Here is a 20816-nt window from a genome sequence, read left to right as displayed (position 1 = left end):
CTTGAAGTGGCTCTATAACAATCTTTTCTCAAAAATGGACGGCAAAGTCGACGTTGCCGGTTAAAAAATAGGTCGCGAAGTGCGTAGTTTATGGTCATTCAAAAAATTAAAAAGTTATAAACATTGCAGTCTTGATTTCGGGACTGCAATGTTGCATACAAATTCCATTATTTAACGAGTTCCAAACTTTTTAAAACTTTAAATGGCCATACCAATGAAGGCATAGGTCCATTAAACAGCCAAACAGATAATCAGCACTTATTATTATAATGTTGGTACCGCGACTAATTAGGTGTCTCAAATACGTTGGCGTATTTTCGGCAGAAAAATACACTTCTTTTTTTTTAAGGCAGCAAGCAAATTTTTTAATGGTTTTACTTTTTTCTGTGAAAATTAGAACGTTGCTTCTGTAAAATATTTCTATTTCTTGCACCATTTTTGAGAAAAGCACTATATATGACTCGGCTGGAAGGCTACTTGCTGGCTTCGGATTCAATTAAACGGACTCCCAAGGTCGTCCGTTTAAAACGAATCCTCAGCCTGCAAGTAGCTACTTCCGAACCTCGACAATAATGTACTATTTGAGCCCTTGTCCATGACTCTGAAGCTTCGAACTATACAATATACCGGTACTTGTGTTCCTGGCTAGATATAAGCTAACTAGGTGATACAACCAGCAGCCACCCAAACTTCCGAGACACGAGGCCCACGAGGGTGGAATTCAGCAAGCAAGAAAGTGACTAATGACAGTGAAAAAAGTGGTATCATTATAACCGAGTGATGATCATTTTTTCGTTTCTTATTAAAGAATAAAGTCTCATATTAAAGAATAAAATCTACTCCGAAGAGAATTCCGAGATGACATGAGCGAAAATCGATTTCTAGAAGACTTTTAGACAAAGTACCGACTGGCTATTATGCTCCACGGAAAATACAAAATCGTCCAATTTTCTGTTGTTCGGAAACTATAAATGAAAGAAATACTAGTGTCAGATTATTAGAAAGGCAATGCGTTGTTTATTACCGGTATATTCAAATGTCATTTTGGACGGATGTCCACATCCGACGTTATGGAATACGAGTCGACATACCATGTAACATTACTGAAAAAAAAATCCGAATGTGGTATTTATTTTATAACTGACGAAAGTCCAGCAATGTAAACAATTAAACAAGGCACGGTATTGACAGAACGGCGGCGTAGTTAAATACAATAAAGAGAGGAAATTGGCGTAAGAGATTTACTATCCAACCGTAACATAACAGTGCGCGCCGGCGCAATTGTAGGTCACTATCGTGTGAAGTCAGTATCGGGATACTGCATTTCCTTACTTATTTTATGCAATAAATTAGGTTTTGGTGGATAAGTGACGAACTTCAGTAGTTTAAATTGCCGGTGAAATGGACATTTTTGTGTAAAATGCTCAAATATCACCGGCGGTCTCATAGACACAAGTCTCCGGTACGGTGTTTACGATGGAGGTGAGTTTATAGAGAACATGTGTTTACCATCATAACTCTCATAAGACTCTTAATTATATGACGAAAATAGACAGTACTTTGTCTACTAAATGTGCACGATATTACTATAAGATACCGCAAGAAGTTTTCGAACTAGCCACCGGCGGCCTTACTGCTCTCGCTGTAAATGCCAGACTCGCACGGTCCAGCACAATATGACAATACCTTCAACAGCAACAGATATATCGGGTATACTAAAAAAATTGGATTCTTCAACCTATTCAGTTGGAAATTACAGGTTATTTCATACATTGCGTGTTTGTGGCAATGGCGGCGCTTGGTCATTTCAATATTCTTACTAAACTGATCAGGTGGACAAATAAATAACTATTCAAATCATAATTAATAGCCTTTTTCGGCTGTGTCGAAATTCTGACCTGTAGGCCTAGACAAGTTCTCTACTTCCAAGCTCACTCCTTAATCCAAATGAATTAATAAAGATGTGATGTCAGGTCTTCGGGCGATTCGGACGCGGCGAGTACCACCGCCGTGGAGACGACGCTAGAGCGACTGCGGGGTACGCGGGGCGCGCTCGAGGAGCTCTGGTCAGATCGCGAGCGGCGGCTTGAACTCACACTGCAGCTCCGGCACTTCGAGCGGGACGCGCTAGAGGTTTGTACCTATGTAAACTAGAACTATATGATAGAGGTTGACAGGCGACTCGGGCGCTACAAACGCCACCGGCTATGGGGCAACAGGGCGCGCTCTCAGTCTGGTCCGAACGCAAGCATAGGTATATGTTTACACGGAGAGTCAAATGTACGACAACTTGTGTATGATCTCCTGTAGTAATATTGCTGGAGTTTCCGTCTAATCAAATGACCAGCGCATGGCCACTTTATGAATAAATTCCATTCATAATGTGTCGATGTAATTTTGCAGCTCGCTGTATATGAGACTTAAAGCGTGCATTGACGCCATACACTTAGCTTACCGATACACTCCTCGTAGACAACATGCCAATTGCTCCGTAGCGAACGAAACGCAACTGTCACTGTCACACTAATATGGAAGAGTGATAGAGACACAAAGCGATTCGATTTGCGAAGCGCATGTGATTGTCACCTTGGCTAGGCCGCCAGTAGGTATTTGTGCCATTACGTATACAACGAATATGCCATGGTTACGCTAATTAGTACCTACTTCCTTTCGTTGATCCAAAATATGGAGCACATTAGTATAGTGTTAATCGATATCGTTTTCCAGGTGTCTTCCCGGCTGGAACTGTGGGGCGACGAGTTGCAGCGCACGGAGCCCCCGCGGGACCCGCAGCAGGCCGAGCAGGCGCTGGCGGCGCACAACGAGAGCGTCGCCAGGATGCAACACGCCACCTTCCAGGTAACCTATATATCAACGTCAAACATATCGGGTACAGCTCCTTCACAATATCCATACGAAGAGTACACATTATTGCACTTGAATGTTATAAAGCTACTCTTTATCTACTATCTCTCTTTAGCTACTATTTTTCTGAGGTTGCTAAGTAGCTAAGATGTAATTTGACACTATTTTTTAGGGCAACCCTTTATTACTTGCTTACAAACTCCATTTTATTATAAGAAATATGTTCATGTTCACAAAGTTTTCCATATTCCATGTATTTAAGAGTCCGATATTGCGCCGAATTAATGATGCTTTCTACTCTACTGAGGATTATTGTAACTGTTTTAAAATGTATGTTTCTGAAAAATCTACCTCAATCTAATTAATGGCTGCTTGTTTTTATCCTCGGAAAGGTAAAGACATTTAGCTTTTTAATGTCTGTATTGTGTTCTGTTTAAATAATGTGATGTAGAAAACCATATCAGTGCACAATCTTACCAAAAGTATACTTACGAAATACAACACTTTAAAAATCACTTAATATGTTGATGATTTAAAATTTACGCTCTATTATTACCTTCATTCGTGTAACCACTTGACCGCTCTAAAGCTACTAATGAAAACCATGAAAAGTATACTTTACTGGTTTATAATTTTTGTAACTTAATTGCTCGTGGTGTAGTAATCTTTAATCAGACATTTCCTTTTCTAAATCGATACTTACATTCGCCTAATTACAGCGATTCCTGTAATTTTCGCGGAACTATCTTGACTTTCCATAACTTGAAACCGTTTCCTGTCCATTGACGGATACCGACGTGTTATTTCATTTATGCAAGGACTTGGATCAAGATGTTTAATTAAAATATCTTTCTTGAGTCATTGGCCCTGTTAAATATTACCTTTAAGTCTATAATTTCTTTAAACGCGGCTTTATTGGTCTCTTTTTATTTATTGGGTACAGAAAGAGATAAGAGTGAATAAGCATATATGAAGTCGTGCCTAGTTATTATGTCACATTGCCATTAGGTTGCTTACTTAAATTGCGTACGTAGAGTACGTACAGTTTTTTATTTTCTTTTTTTTGTTATTTCATCGTATATTACCTATATCAAATGAAAGCTTATTTTATATATAATCTAACTGTAATAGCTTGCCTTATTCAAAAGTAGGTCCAGTTCATTGTTGCCTAGATAAAAATTGGCTAATTTAAGATACAAATAGATTTTTAAATAACAAAAAAAAGTAAAAGAAACTTTTCGTATGCAATTTACTAGGCAACCTATTTGCATGTGTCAATGTAAATATTATCTATCATTTATTTCTTATCACAAACAAATAACAGATGAGGGTAGATATTCCTTATAAAGTAACTCCAACTAATTGTCAAACAAGCCATACTCGTGCATTACACACGTAGAAGAATCCAAAGTGTCTGAATGTACGTGTACGTTAAGTAACATACCAACCCCTATTGAATCCAACTACGTATAGATATATGTGCGTGTTGTTTATTAGGTGGTACAGCAAGGGCAGGAGTTGGCGGGCGGCATCGCGGAGGCGGCGGACGCGATGGTCGCGAGCGGCGCGGAGGGCTCGGAGCCCGCTCCGCTGGACGCGCAGGCGCGCGTGCAGCTGCTGCTCGAGTTCCTGCACGACCGCCAGCTCGACCTGGAGGAGCTCGCCGAGGAGCGCCGCGCGCGCTTCGAGCAGTGCGTCCAGCTGGGTCAGTCTACCGTACTATAACTACTACCACTATTTAACTACTCATCTTCATTGGCCTGTACATCACTAAAAAGATGGTTCAAACAGCGTCCATAACAGTGCAGCACTTCCGCAAATGACCAGTAAGTCCAATGCGAGAGCGGCAGCCGCGACCGCATAGCTGGCAGGAGAATGCCGTGCCCGGTGACGAAAGTGGGAGAGTGACGCGCTGGTGTCTCAGTTCTCGCCTAGTGTGAAGAAGGTTAAACCACGCTTCATCGTTCATCGCTTCATCGATGAAGCGTGGATGAAGCGATTTAACTACTACTATTTATATAAAACACATCGTACACAAGGCGGTCTTAATATTATAAACACACCATGGCAGCGCTATAATGACATTAAACTATTTTGACGATGCCTCACAAAGATGCCGTGGGATTATTCTTTTAAAATAATGTTGAAGAGTAGGTAATAATGTAGAGTTAGGATCTCATATTATGGTTTGTTTTTTCAACTATAAAGTATTATTCCATACATTTGTTTGTTTCCAAATGAAACCCAGAACTTAATAGTTAAAAAAACAAACTATAGGGTCTGCCAAAGTGGCTAAATGTATCGTAACTCATTTTTATTTATTACCAAAAAAATATGGATGACTGGATATCGGAATATATTTGGCCACTTTGGCCGTCACCATCTATTTGATACTGATAGTACAGCCAGTATCAATAGTATGAGACTACGCGTTAATAGTATCTATATACCATAGATTAAAAGGGAAGAATAGAAAAGGTATAAGAATATAGGCATGAATGTAAACTCGAGAGGTTTCTCTTTGTGAAATTTTGGAGGATGGCAGATACTATAGAAGCGTTGTTCTATACGCTAATATTGATACTGACTGTACAAAATCTTTGCTGTATAGTGTAGGTATTATAAAATACGAATCATCATAACAAATAAAACTAACATATTAATCTGAGTGAAGGACAATCGATAGTTCAATAATAGCTACTATAAATGTAACATTATGTCTACAATGTACTAGAATAGAACATACAAGGATAAATTTTCCTAGCTACATTTTATTTAGTAATGTTTTGTTTCATTTAAACTTCGTCGTTGCATAATAGCGGTAGTCATTGTATGTGTACAATTGATATCAATTAGTAATCACAACATCCTATCCCACAGGTCAGTTCCAAAAAGATGCCACGCAGGTGGTGAGTTGGATCCGCAACGGGGAGGCGATGCTGGCGGCTTCGTTCTCGATCCCCGGCACGCTGGCGGAGGCTGAGCAGCTCAAACGGGAGCACGACCAGTTCCAAGTGGCCGTGGAAAAGACGCACGCGAGCGCGGTGCAAGTTAAATACAGGGCTGATGCTTTGCGCGCTGCCAACCATTATGACCCACATACTATCAGGTAATTTTTCATCTCTGAGTCTTTTGAGCGAGGCGCTTTATAGAATACCTATTACTTATTTATTTACTGTTCATATTTTTACCTTAGTCCTCATACTACTAAAGTTAATTAGTATTTTAGTTACTTCCAAATTACATATCCTTATTAGGTATCATTTGTATTCGCTTTGTTCACATATATTATTATGTGGTTGCGATAGTGCGTAACCTTAGTATAGTATCTAATAGTATTATGTCACTACCTGTGAGTTCCTATACTTGGCTTCCTATACTATATTTTTTATGTTAATGTCACAGCTGTTGGTTTTCAAAATAAATAAATACAATATAAAATAAATTATAATATATTATGTCCTTGATATAGAGAGATATCCGAAGAAGTAACTGAGCGCTGGCAGCGCCTTGTCACGTGTGCAGAGGAAAGACACAAGCTTGTCACGGCGTCGCTCAATTTCTACAAAACCGCTGAACAAGTGTGCTCGGTATTGGACTCGCTGGAACGAGAGTACCGCAGGGATGAAGACTGGTGCGGATCCGCCGCCGCTCCTTCCACTGACGACCTCACGCAGTCGCAGGCTGTTGATAAGGCGGCACAGGCAAGTACACACGTCAGAAACCCGGGTTATTCAAAGCCACTTAAAAAGCATAGTAGCACCTAAAATACCAACTTTTCATAAATATCATACGTGAAAAAGTTTAACCTAATACAATTTGAGCACCACATTGAAAATGTAGATGTAGACGCTAATCTACAGTTGGTAATTTCTTAAAAACGGCTTTAGCGATTCGATGAAATTTACAACGCCCCTAGCGTATGAAAACGACAATTCGAAAAGAAATGGTCGAAATGTATATGCAGAGATCCATAATAAACATGTAAGACTTAAAACAATCTCGTGATTGATACTAATATTTAGAGATGCCCCGAATAGTGGTTTTGGCCGAATACCGAATATTCGGCATGACATGCGAACATTTTGAGTCACAATTATTATGAAAACTGATCGCTAACAAAGCTCAACGTTAGATGACGTTAGCTAAGATATATTTATGTTGAACAGCATTAATAAATAGGGTCAAACAAAACAGACTCATGATAAAAAATAAAATGTTTTTTAATCAACAAATGTTCAAAAAAGGGTCTTCCTATTTAACAACTTTCCAAGAACACATTGTAAATATACCTACACAGTTTTTGGTTATTTTTATTGTGCAATTTTTCTTTTTAGGTAGGTGCGACAGATATTCGGTATTCGGCCGAATAGTAGGCAACATTCGGCCGAATACCGAATATTCGGCAAAGTGGCCGAATAGGCCGAATACCGAATAGTTGCCGAATATTCTTGGCATCTCTACTAATATTTCCTGTACAGTGATTATAACTTAACTCTACTAGTGTTTTGGAGCTTTAATGACAACTGTGTAATTTGCTTGTAGGTGGCAGCCCTAATAGTAAAGCACGGCGAGCAGAAGGAGGCATTCCTGAAGGCGTGCACGCTGGCGCGGCGCACCGCCGAGACGTTCCTCAAGTACGCGGCGCGCTCCGCGCAGGTGCACGGCCAGACCGCCGCCGCCAGCAAGGCGCACCACGAGCAGACCAGGGCTATTCTCGACACGTTGCTCTCGCAGGAGAACAAGGTGCGCCTTCTGTACCACAGATTATAAGGGTTACAGTACTATACTCTAATAGTGAGCATGGCGAGCAAAAAGATGCGTTCTTACTTAAATTGATGTCATTATCAATAATTATGCGATAGTAATATTTTCACAAATAAGACATTTTCTCTAACAAAACAGTTTATCTTTATGCTGGTCGTAAATTGCGGTTTTTGAACGCATCGTATGATGTGAGCGGAGTTGGAGGGTTACTTCTATGATGTGTGTACATAGACTACTATAAAAGATGATATGTCACAATACATATCCGCAATCCTATTGGATTATTGAAAGCCTGAACGACAATTTGGACGGATTGTTTACAGAAACAAAATAAAAACATAAACATTGTTACTGTAACTGTGTCAGTTACGTTGTTGTGACTGGTTACGTCGTTCTTTAGAAAATGTAAATATCATTCCAAGTATGAAAATATTTATATCTAAATGTAACCGTTGTACAAGGTTTCCACTGGCAGTCGGTGTTAGCTATTGTCATTGTCAGTGTCATCGGCGAGTCACAATAAAACTTTTGTTCTGAGTTTGTGATGGTATCAGGCAGGCCGTTACAGTGCTCGCACATGTATCATGAGGCGCAATATCGTCGGAACCAACTTCATGTTTATTCGGGAGCTCCGTGCGATGTGATGCTCAGGACTTATCTAATGTTGCTCGTCCAACCGGTAATAAACACTGATCAATTTATGTTTTATTTTTATAATGCGTCTGTATTGAAATGTGTCGTTGATGCAGGTATTAGAGCACTGGACGGTCCGGAAGAAGAGGCTCGAACAGTGCCAGCAATTTGCGCTGTTCGAGCGGTCGGCGCGCGCGGCTGTGGAATGGATCCGGGAGACGCAGGAGCGCTGCGGCGCGGCGGCGGCGGCGGCGGCGGCCGGCGTGGCGCGGGAGTCGCGCGAGCGGGTGCGCCTGCTGGCGCAGCTCGCCGACGGCCTCGTCGAGAAGGGCCACCCGCACGCCGTGCAGATTAAGGAGTGGGTGGCCGCAGTCGACGCCAGGTATTTTTTTTTATATTCCTCAAATTCGTGAATTTACGAACATTTTCGGTATTGCCATTGGTCTTAGTATGTACGTAAAACTATCGCACCGCTTAGTATTCTTCTATAAAATTTAAAAATGTATGTAGTTATAGTCGAAAAGTAATACGACTTTCATGCTACTCTAGATTCTAATTAAACTACTAGTTTGAAGGAGTTATGGGCCATTGTCAGAAATATACCTAGTATGAAACTAATTCTAACACAGTTTTTATATTTGGTCTTTGTTATTTTAACAAAACGTGGATAATATGCAGTGAAATTCTATAATGTTTAAAAGTTGCGTACCAGTCTATTCCCATTAACTTGTTTAGTTGACACAAAATTGAAACGAAATAACTCATTACAGATATGCAGAATTTAGTGGAAGTATGGAGGGCGGCGAAAGCGAAGCGGAGAGTGACTCGGGCGTGGCGGCGTCGCTGGCGTCCTCGCACTCGGCGGAGAGCGAGGCGCGCGCCGCGCCGCCGCCCGCCAGCGCCGCCGACGACAAGCGCCGCAGCGCCCGCCGGAAAGAGTACGCACACCTCTGTATTACTCATGACACAACATGCAATGCTAACGAGATGTACAACGATCATTTTATTGTGTGTACTTACTTATAGTTCGTTTTTTTCAGCTTTAGAATTAAGGTAAACAATCCTGATGTGTCTTTTAATTCAAAAACATATTTTAAAAATAAGTTACGGTAAATATGTAACAATTATGAATCTAATACGATCTTTTATAGTCTTCTGCTTTCATAAGTAATAGTTATTGATTAAAAAAAAAGTGTTTTTCAATTAAAAGACATGTCAAAATCGCTTACCTTCTTTCAAGTTCTTTCTAATGCTAAAAAAAAACGAACTATAGCAACTTCTACTGCGAACTGTACATATGCATCAGTAATAGTTTTTTCTCAAACATGCAATGAAATGTCGTCGCTCCGGGCGTTATATCAGGCTTCGAAGTATCACGTTTAGGGCGGAGCAACTCCAGAGAACTGTAAAGGAATTTCATACGAAATTGAAGGCCTAGGCCGGGAAGTATTTTTTTTTTTAATTCTAATGTAAACATGGGGTCTGTGTCCATGAACAGGCTAAACAGCCGAATTATATTTTTTTTTTAGTGAATGAATGGTTATCGGACCAAAATATCCGTGTTAACGCCTGTTATACACGAACGTACTGATATTAAGAATACGAATCTGTATGATTCAATGTGTTGATGAATAAATTTAAAATTTTGTCTATACGTAAGTCACCAGAGACCATAGACAATATTTAAAATCCTCTGCATTTATTTTATTTATAGAAATTGAGATTCTTATTATCAGATTGTGTATAATGGCCCTAAAAAGGTCTATTCGAATAATACACACGCGAAATACGGACGACTTCCGTAAAAAAAAAACAATTATGGCGGGATCGGAAGGAAAATTAAAAAACTTTTGTTGTGAAGTTGGATTTTTATTATAAAGATTATAAATTTGTTTTTTTTAGTGGTGTATTTTTTATTTCATTGCATGTTTGAGAAAAGCACTATACATGCCTAGCCGTGAAAAGGTCTTGCCGGCTTCGTATCACTATCCGGCCTCCCTACGGTCGGCCGGCTATACCTACTCACCCGGCAAGCCCTTCTTTCCCGGCGTCTGCAGTAATGTACTAATCCTTTACTCAATTGTCGTCTGTAGCATCCACAAATGTCAAACGATCATTTAATTCATTGGAAAATTTTATCGTATAATGACGGTGCCTGGATTTCATTAATACTTGACATTCATTTACGGTATTGTATGGTTCTGTGGTATTGATATTACTCTACGTTTTAAATATGGCAATAACATTGTGGTGTAAAAACTCTACATACATGATAGGTATACCTTGATGATGGGCGTAACTCATACTTTTTGTTACAGGTTTATCATGGCCGAGTTACTCCAGACTGAGCGTGCTTATGTCAAAGATTTGGAAACATGTATTACTTGCTACCTGCGAGAAATGCGCACCGACCCAAATTCTGTGCCTCAGGCTTTGCAAGGAAAGGTATATAAACATATTTATTAATCAATACCTTTATACGTAACATAAACATTACCATTAGTAATCACCATCATGCTAAAACGTGACGTTGATCCTCCTAAAATAGCGTTAACGTAATCACTATCAAAGTAATTCAAGCCAATGTCTTACGAGTACAACTGCTCTATCCTTTGAAACGTAATAAATTATCCAGACCGGTTTTAGATGACTTATGACCTATTGTTTATGTATAGTAATGAAGTTATAATTTTGTAGGAGGAAATAATATTTGGTAACATCGAGGAGATCCATCGTTTCCACGAGCGAGTGTTCCTGCGCGAGCTGGACAAGTACGAGACGATGCCGGAGGACGTCGGGCACTGCTTCGTGACGTGGGCGCGCGAGTTCGACATGTACGTGTCCTACTGCCGCAACAAACCAGACAGCAACGCCGCCGTCGTGCAGCACGCCGGGGACTACTTTGAGAGGTACTTTACACTCTGTCTCTAAACATCTACATCAGAAAATATCGCCGCTATACTTACTCAACCTCGTATCTGCAACACTCATTTGATGACAAAAACACCCGTATTCCGAATGAAAGAAAAACGACATTTCCATCAAATGATTGTTGCAGATATGAGGTTGAGTAAGTATAGCGACGATATGAGTAGACAGATCTCTGTCTACTTAAAAAAATATGAGTAGAGAGATGGATCGATTCAAATTTGCCGTATTTTTCTACTGACAAAATTAGTTTGCCAGGCGATATTCAAATCTAGAGCTAGTTTGACAACCGAAACAGATGACGTGTACCAGGTCATATGTTTTGTGGTCACTAATTTGTCAAACGTCAACTATTAAAAACCAGAGCTATCGCAATATTCGCAATAATTATTGCGATTGCTCTAAATGGTGGTGGTAATGCAGAAAACGACCAACTCAATTTTTTTACCAATGCAGAAAGCGTCCAAAGCCACTGAGTTAGGGTGTAAGTCACTTTGACAAAAATAAAAAGTTGGTCGGTTTCTGCAGAACTACGGTCGATAATGTACGGATACTGGCGTATAGCGTCAAGTGCCATCTACATCGCCTATTCAATTTGAGGCACCAATTTGTCTTAGACAAACATCTTACACGATTATCTGGAAAGTACCCCTTTCTTTCTTCATCAGGGTACAGCGCAAGAAGAAATTGGAACATCCTTTAGCTGCGTACCTTATAAAACCAGTGCAAAGAATTACAAAATACCAACTGCTACTCAAGGATCTTCAAGCTTGCTGCGCGGAAGGACAAGGAGAAATTAAGGTAAATATGTATTGTTTTATATTTCATCCAAATGACATTGTTTCTGAAAATTTATAACACGTTACGCAACACGCGATTTCACCAAGCGCCTATTTAGGCTTAAATTGTAAGTCATACAGGCAAAATCTACCGAATCTAATAATCAACACCTTTTTGATTCATACATACATATAATCACGCCTATTTCCCTTTGGGATTCAATATTCATTAACATGATGTAGGCCGCTGGCGACGATTTTGTATGGAGGTTAACACTCAGTATTCATTTACTAATCTTGGGTCCTAAGGGCATAAGATAGAACGCATGTGTAATGTAGAGTACGCTAAACTATTCCTTATTCACCGATTCATTATCGTCACAAGTAATACCTCGCTTATCGCGACTTAAAAAAACCTGTCGTATCCGTTTAAAATATATGAAGTATGTTTTACCTGGACGTACTCGTATCGCTATTTCATATGCTGCTAGGTATTTCCTTATCATTATCAGTACAAGACGTTCATTCTGCGATAAGATTAAGATTAGTTAGCATCTGACTTGACAGTGCCCTACAACAATGTTCTAATAAAGTTGTGTTACTACAACTAGATTAGCCTGTGTTGTTTTGAGTTGAGGTTACTTTATAAAAGGTTTGTTAATCTCGGAGTTATCTCGTGTTCTTCTAGTCTTTAAAACCTAAAAATATTATAACTTACAAATAATATAAATAAATGATAAAAAATCAAACTAGGCACAAAAATTTGAGTATCCACAAAGGCTTGTGTTAACATTTTTAATTTACAGTAAACTGATTATTATATTACGCAGATTACATCAAGACACTTAATATTTAATTATGATCAATGTTAAAACTAGTATAATTTTGTTCTTACTATTATTTACTGATGTGCTACTTCTAATGAGCTCTTGAGTATCATAATGTCATAAACCCATTACGCACTATCAGTCTGAGGTACTTGTTTTTAGTTTCTATTTAAATAGATGCCATAACAAGTAGCTGAATCCGTGGCAGATTAAATAGCTGGTCCGAAGTCATTAACGGCGTAGACAAATTTGTGTAACATTTTTCCTCCTGAGTCACACATACGTGGAATGAACATTTGCTGTACAGTTGCTCAGGACTCGGGATGAGTAATGGTGTGTTCCGTCCGGACGGTCTCTGTAAATAATATTGATTTGATTTCAATTATAATGTAATGGTGCTCATAAGTGTGGATTATATGTATCTAATGATGTTAAAACACATAGTCCGTGGTGTGCGTATCGGGCCTATGCCGTTGAATAACAAGGAAAATGTACGTATTGCCTATTGAAAATTTAATACTGAGATTGAGATGGGTGCATTGCATGCATGGATTTTTTTACACAGCCGTGTTCAATCAATCGAGTTATTTTTACACATCTAATTTTTGATTTTATTAAATATAGTAAGTTCGATACAAAAAGAAAGAACTCTAGGACAAAATGTGTCTTTGGATTGATTATATTCGTGTTTGTGTGATTGGAATGAACATCTGCTTCTAATCTGAGCTAACAAAAATATCATAAACTTATCCTATACCTTTAAACGAGCAATTCTTGTATATATGTATGTATATGTATATTTATATTTTGGGGATCTCTGAAATGGCTCTAACGATTTCGATGAAATTTGCTATATGGGGGTTTTCGGGGGCGAAAAATCGATCTGGCTAGGTCGTGTCTCTGGGAAAACGCATATTTTTGAGTTTTTATGTTTTCCGAGCAAAGCTCGGTGTCCCAGATATTAATGAATTATGCGAATAACTATAATAACATTGTACACATTTAAATTAGTCATAACATAAGAACATTTTTAAAATTAACCAATACAGCGAAGTATTTTCCTGTTACCTTATACATATATGGGTTAAGGGGAATGGGCGAGGGATTTACTAGTAAATACTATAAGAGATGACAATGACGTATTCATTGTCCTTAGTCGGTAGAAAACCACTTTTGTTGTTACAGAACTTCTTCCTTACTTTATACCTACAGTGTTTTTCTTCAAGATCTGGCAGTATTTTGCGAGTTTAATGTAATGAATATGTATGTCATTTTAAATGATATTTTTCATGGGACCAACACCGAGATTTCGTCTGTTTAGACGAGAGTGGACGACCTTGAGAAATCACCTGTTCAACAGACGTAGTTCTCATTTTTTTGATATATGTGCCTAAAATGCCACAAAACATAAAACGTCGTTCCTTGTAAATAAATTATAACAAAGAGTCATTTATTTCATTATAAGAACCTGAATTACATATATCTGACTTTTTGGTGTGCAATAAAATTTAAATAACTAAATTATTTAGCAGTAGCCCGCTCAAGATTTGTCTATATATTTTGTAGAAAGTTAAAAGTGATTAATTGGTGATTTACATGATATTGTTGTTCACAGGACGGTTTGGAAGTCATGCTGTCCGTGCCTAAAAAGGCTAATGACGCGATGCACCTTTCATTATTAGAAGGATGCGACGTGCCGACAGATAGCCTAGGCGAAGTTGTACTCCAGGACTCCTTCCATGTGTGGGATCTACGCCAAATCATCAAAAAAGGTCGCGAGAGGAGGGTATTTCTCTTCGATCTGCACCTCCTACTAGCTAAGGAAGTCAAGGACTCTCATGGCAAAGCCAAATATATTTATAAAACTAAATTTATGGTAAGTTATATTTGTTGAGAAACATTAATCCTTTTCCAGTGTATTGACCACATATTATTGTGTCGGGGGAATATCAACCTAATTATTTATTATTACTGGTCAAATTCGCAAATATTAATTTTTTTTTTATATTTTATGTAAAACCTTACAGTTTGATTCAACCTGGAAATGGGTTAAAGTTTGACATGGGAGTATGTTCAATATTGAAGTGCGTTTTCTGATTGTAGACTTCTGAACTGGGAGTGACGGAACACATTGAAGGCGACGAGTGTAAGTTCTCGGTATGGACCGGGCGGGAGCCAATGGCCAGCGACTGTCGCATCGTTCTCAAAGCTACTTCGCTAGAAGTCAAGCAGACGTGGGTTCGCCGTCTTAGGGAGGTTATACAGGTAATGCTAATGACGAATAATCTATTATATCCTTCGGACATGATTGCCAATTGGCCCTTAAAATACATAAAAAATTGTGTAAAATAAGAACTTCCAAACCCGAAAGCTAATCTTAGCATAGTACAATAGTACATTGTGCAACGAGGGGGGTTAGTAAAATTTTGCTAACGAGGTCTATACATATATGAATGAACATTGCAGTAATACCCCCTTTTCACGACAGCCGCAGGCCGAAGTGAATTATAGACTCGAGTTTGCAATATTGTTTGTTGCACACAATGTTTTTCATCACACCTGCAATGAAAAAAGAAAATTTTGAGAAAAATATTTCTTAAATACGGTGATATTTCAGACATTCGTTCGCCATATTGTAATTTTTTGACTGGTTGTTTATCTAAGGCACGGACCCGTCCGGCATTCAGTCACGATTGAAAATTGGCTATTAAATTAATCAAATTAAATATCTTTAAACATAAACCAAACCATTAAATTATGCATATGTGATATGCTTTCAGTTAGTGACATAATTTAAAAAAAAAAGCTATAACTCTAGCGGGAGTAAAATGGACTTTAGCTCCCGCTGCATATGCGTGAAATAGCACGCTTACTGAACAAGTGTGATAAAAAATAAAATGTTCCAAAAGTCTGTAAATATTTATAAACGATTGCATAATTATGCTTTTTACTCCGATATTGTACTAATGGTTCAACAAATAAGTACTATCGAGTGACGCTTATGAGCACGCCAATTAACAGGTTTGTATAACTTATCTAAAGCACTTGTTTAAAGTGTTATGTTGTATATTTAGTCCTTAATTAATAAACAAACGATCAGTTGGAAGATGTCACATACATTTCATTAGTCCTTTATAAAATCGAAAATTCATTGTGTAAAGACTATGACAAATTCGTGTTTCGAATTTGATAGCTAATGTAGTCGAAGACGTATGGCTCGGTCGATGCCATAAATCTAGTATTTTAACTGGATCAGGCATGAGGGGCGGGGAAAATTACCGAACGGGATAGTCTTATGTATCTTTCAGTAGGAGTAGCAGCGAAAGCGCTATTATTGTTTGTCCTTGTCACAGTCTCACATTTTTTTTTATTCCTTACCGTAAATTATGGTGGGCAACAAATAAATTCGACCAATCATAGTGTCGCATTGCCTATGTTTTGTCCCTCACGGAGGCACGCGTATACCACTTCTATAGGATCCTACCTTCTATGGTTGATGCTGTAACTCTGGTTGCCAAAAGTGGTGGTGTAATTATAAGAATGTTTGGTTTGTATGACGACATGGTGAGTTTGTTGCAGGAAACTTACTTCAGTGGAGTGCTGCAGCAGCCGCCACGCAGTCCCGCGCGAGTGCGCCCCACGAGCTCGCAGCGATCTAGCAGGTTCGTTCACTTACTTACTATTTATTTACTTATATGTATAAGCTATTATAACAAACTTCATCATAATAGTACAATAATACTAGTAATATTAGTCAGTGACCAGAAAATTAGGAAAATATAAAATCCACTTTCGACGCATTGTAATAAACCGCATGCAACACTATGTTTCGCAGTCTGTAATCATTATATTAATTATATAGCCATCATGACATACCTAGCAGGGTATTCAATCCAAATGGAACAGTGACAGGAAATCAAAACGGAAGTCCCATTTTAACTCCATTAATTAGACAGGATATAATGCTTGTCTCACAACATACTAATTTCCAGAGCTGGGCACCGTTAATCAAAAAGTTAACTTCGTTAATCGTTAATCCGTTATATAAAAAGTTAACTTCGTTAAACGTTAAAACGTTACTTTTCAAAAGTTTTAACGGAAGTTAAAGTTAATCGTTAATCGTTAACTCGAAATCGTAAATATACGCAATAGGAAATAAAACTAGTAGAAATAATCATAAATTTTGACGCTCGGTCTCGAATAGTAAGTAAGTTGTTATATTTGTCTCGCTCGCACCCGTGTATCTTATATGGCAACTGCTCAGGTTGCCGCGATCGACTCTGTCATACTCTCGTAATAACAACATTAATACGGCGCACGGGGTACGCAATATTAGACTCTTAGTCAGTAGTACAAGCGCGAATCGTCGCGCTATGTAAAGTTGCACTGCATACAAACCTAACGCAAACTAGTCGGAACGTGATCGACGCGGCACGGCAGCGCGGCCTTGGTGTGAGTAGGTACTTAGGTATCAACGCTTAACGGACTTAAGGAAAGTTAACAGAAGTTAACAAGTCCGTTACAGGTTTTTTAAGTTAACTTAAAAGTTAATCCGTTACTCGAAAACTTAACTTCGTTAATTAACGATTAACGGATTAACGGACTTCTGCCCAGCTATGCTAATTTCCTAGAACCCGCCTGCCCCCAAGATTATATATTTTTATACTAGGTAGATATTTATCATTAGGTGGTATCGATATAGTTATTGAATAGTGCATAGTACAGAAGTGTGTAAACATGTTACTGTCAGCATAAATTTAAATTTAGAATTCTTAGGGGAGAGTCGGTTATATCGTACGTTTTTACTTAAACGTAGATATTTTTTATGAAGGTACTTACTCGTACAAATGTGTTTGAATGTGCATATGAAAGTTCAGTATCGTGAATACATTAAGTATAAACATAATAATCTGGGATTAAATGAACTTTTGTAAAATTGATTTTTTCGAAGGGACTACCATCGGTGCAATTTCGCCGACGACTTGGTTAAATCATACATGAACATTAAAAATGTATCCAAAAAGAATTTTGCAAATTTACTGCTTACTTTAGGTTAAAATACCAAATATTTATTGCCAGAAACCAAAATAGTACTAATACAATAAAAAAAATACTCGGTCGCTTTAATCGTACCAATGCCAGTACTATTTAAACGCCTGGTAGTTTTTTGAAATAATTAATATGAAAATAGCAGCATAAGATTTAGACAACTTTAAAAATCCATGCAATTAAACACGTTTTATATTTGTAGTTAAATACTTGCAACTGCGTATTTTTAAGTTATTTAGATCACAAGTCATTTTGCAACAAACTATAAATCGACGAAAATCATAAATTCTCAAATAATTGAGCTCAATACCACTAGAGTATTGTTAGGTGCCTCTGGTAAATAAACTAGGTTGTTTAATGGGAAATTTAGACTCGGTACGATTTAACCGGCGGTACAATATAGCCGACTCTACCCTATTTTGTCGATTCCATCCAAGACTACACTACATTATACACTAGTTGCATTTTGTGTAACTAGTGTTTTCGGAACCTTATTAAATGAGTGATATATTTTCAGAGACCTGGAAGACACATTACTGGATGAGACCTTAGACCGTAATTCTCTGGCTTCATTTGGCAGTGGTAATACCACGGACTCGGACAAGGTAAGCTATTCATTCAAGTATTATTGCACTCGCGGCTCTAAACCTTGATGTCATTTGATTGTTTGGTATTTATAGGTACCTTCACTCTAGGAAGTATGCAATGCTTTTTCTTATGCATAATTGTACCTTAATATAATTTGTATATGAATGTATGTATTCTCGTTATCGAATGTAGCAAAGAGAAGTAAACAGAGAAGACGAGCAGACTCCCTACATCCTACATGACCAGCTGACGGTGATTCCACCGCGATACAACCGGCTGACGATTTTGTTTATTAACAATAGCACCTAAACTATCATCTGACAAAGTATCAAGCGGGATGCGATGACTGAAAAAATATTTGGTTTTACATGTTCATGTGACCAGCTGACGGTGATTCCACCGCGATACAACCGGCTGACGATTTGTTTTATTAACAATAGCACCTAAACTATCATCTGACAAAGTATCAAGCGGGAGGCGATGACTGAAAAAAAAAAAAATTTTTACATGTTCATGTGACCAGCTGACGGTGATTCCACCGCGATGCAACCGGCTGACGATTTTTTTTATTAACAATAGCACCTAAACTATCATCTGGCAAAGTATCAAACGGGAGGCGAAGACTGAAAAAAAAAATTTTTTTTACATGTTCATGTGTACAGCTGACGGTGATTCCACCGGGATACAACCGGCTAACGATTGTTTTTTATTAACAATAGCACCTAAACTATCATCTGGCAAAGTATCAAATGGGAGGCGATGACTGAAACCAATTATTTTAAATTTTAGATTTTATTTATTTATTTGCTTTATATTCATGTGACCAGCTGACGGTGATTCCACCGCGATACAACCGGCTGACGATTTTTTTATTAACAATAGCACCTAAACTATCATCTGACAAAGTATCAAGCGGGAGGCGATGACTGAATTTTTTTTTTACATGTTCATGTGACCAGCTGACGGTGATTCCACCGCGATACAACCGGCTGACGATTTGTTTTATTAACAATAGCACCTAAACTATCATCTGACAAAGTATCAAGCGGGAGGCGATGACTGAAAAAAATAATTTTTTTACATGTTCATGTGACCAGCTGACGGTGATTCCACCGCGATACAACCGGCTGACGAGTTTTTTTTATTAACAATAGCACCTAAACTTTCATCTGACTAAGTATCAAACGGGAGGCGATGTCTGAAAAAAATTTTTTTTTTTACGTGTTTCGGTGGCTGCCATTACTCAACCCACCAACGTAGCGGCAGCTGACGTCCACGAGGGTTCATCAAATATGGCCGTTAACCAGTATACGAATTTTCACCCGGGAGGCGATGACTGACGAAATTTGCGCCTGGCTCGAGGTCTAATACGACTTTTTATTTTCGAACGTCACGATTCCGTCAAACAATTCCCAACGGTTGGCTACTCGCAAGCGTGTAGACAACTCGAAAACCAGCCAATGTAACGTGACCGTGAGATCCGTAACAGGCTATGCGTAATCGGAAAGCCTACTTATACCGGTTTCTTGACTCGCGAATGATAAGTAAGCGATATTAAGAGGAAAGGGGACGATCGATTCTCCACACAAACGAAGTCCTCATTGTTGTCCGTGTATATTGACAATTTGACACTATGGAAAATATTTTTACAGATTTTTTTTGTATTTTAGTAATAGCTATGTTCGGTCGGGCCGTTTGATTTTTTTCATTTTTTATTTATTATAAAAGTTAGAAGCGAAAACAGGTTTCATATATTTTTTTAAATGATCCTAACTCCTATAATAATGAATAAAATTAAAAAAAATGTAACGGCCCGACCGTTTTAATTACTTCTTTTACACGAAACTCATTAGGAATAAAAAAATACATGAATACAAACGAATATCATTGCAAAAATGAGTTATTACACTTTAAAGAAATTAAAGATGAAGTTAAAGTTTGTGACTTCCCCTTCTCCTTGTCACACCTGTCACATTTTCTTGACCTCCTCCCTCTTCTTAAATATGTGATGTAATTAATGGAAGACCCCTTCATGGTAACACGCGTATAACCCGTATCAATCCAGTCAGGTTGCCACGAACTTGGATGTGGTAGCAGGTATAACCTAACCGAATCTAGTGTGACCCTGGTTCAGCGGGATAATCCTAATTACCTTGTTCATTTTGCGTTGTTATTCAGTTCATTGTGTAGTATCACAAAATAACGATTATTCTTCGAATACTCAATCTACGTATACGCTTAGTTCACTGTCTACTGACTACCTTTTTTAGTAAATTACTACTTTGACTAATCAAATTGCCTACGAATCGTTTTCTGAGTATCTACCATCGACGTACTCGTAATTAATTCCCGCGAAACAGTAGGACACCGTGCGGCACAC

General features: G+C 38.3%; 1 protein-coding gene across 5 annotated transcripts in view; it reads left to right on the top strand.

Moving 5' to 3' along the window:
* The window catches only part of LOC134661157 (kalirin), a 103358-nt gene that overhangs the window by 29975 nt on the left and 52567 nt on the right, over window positions 1-20816 (top strand). For all 5 annotated transcript variants that reach the window (XR_010097935.1, XM_063517106.1, XM_063517107.1 and 2 more), the window contains exons 13-27: window positions 1974-2133; window positions 2728-2859; window positions 4363-4570; window positions 5746-5974; window positions 6338-6569; window positions 7411-7611; window positions 8382-8647; window positions 9036-9203; window positions 10584-10710; window positions 10963-11174; window positions 11862-11994; window positions 14415-14675; window positions 14903-15064; window positions 16379-16461; window positions 18366-18453. Coding sequence is in view for 4 of the 5 variants with exons in the window: in XM_063517106.1 (XP_063373176.1) it covers window positions 1974-2133; window positions 2728-2859; window positions 4363-4570; window positions 5746-5974; window positions 6338-6569; window positions 7411-7611; window positions 8382-8647; window positions 9036-9203; window positions 10584-10710; window positions 10963-11174; window positions 11862-11994; window positions 14415-14675; window positions 14903-15064; window positions 16379-16461; window positions 18366-18453 (2662 nt within the window). In the remaining variant the exon portion in view is untranslated. The remainder of the gene's footprint in view (window positions 1-1973; window positions 2134-2727; window positions 2860-4362; window positions 4571-5745; window positions 5975-6337; window positions 6570-7410; window positions 7612-8381; window positions 8648-9035; window positions 9204-10583; window positions 10711-10962; window positions 11175-11861; window positions 11995-14414; window positions 14676-14902; window positions 15065-16378; window positions 16462-18365; window positions 18454-20816) is intronic.

The sequence above is a fragment of the Cydia amplana genome, chromosome Z, assembly GCF_948474715.1.
Source record: "Cydia amplana chromosome Z, ilCydAmpl1.1, whole genome shotgun sequence".
Lineage (NCBI taxonomy): Eukaryota > Metazoa > Arthropoda > Insecta > Lepidoptera > Tortricidae > Cydia > Cydia amplana.
The sequence above is the reverse complement of the archived record's forward strand: the minus strand, read 5'-3'. Positions and strand labels throughout refer to the sequence as shown.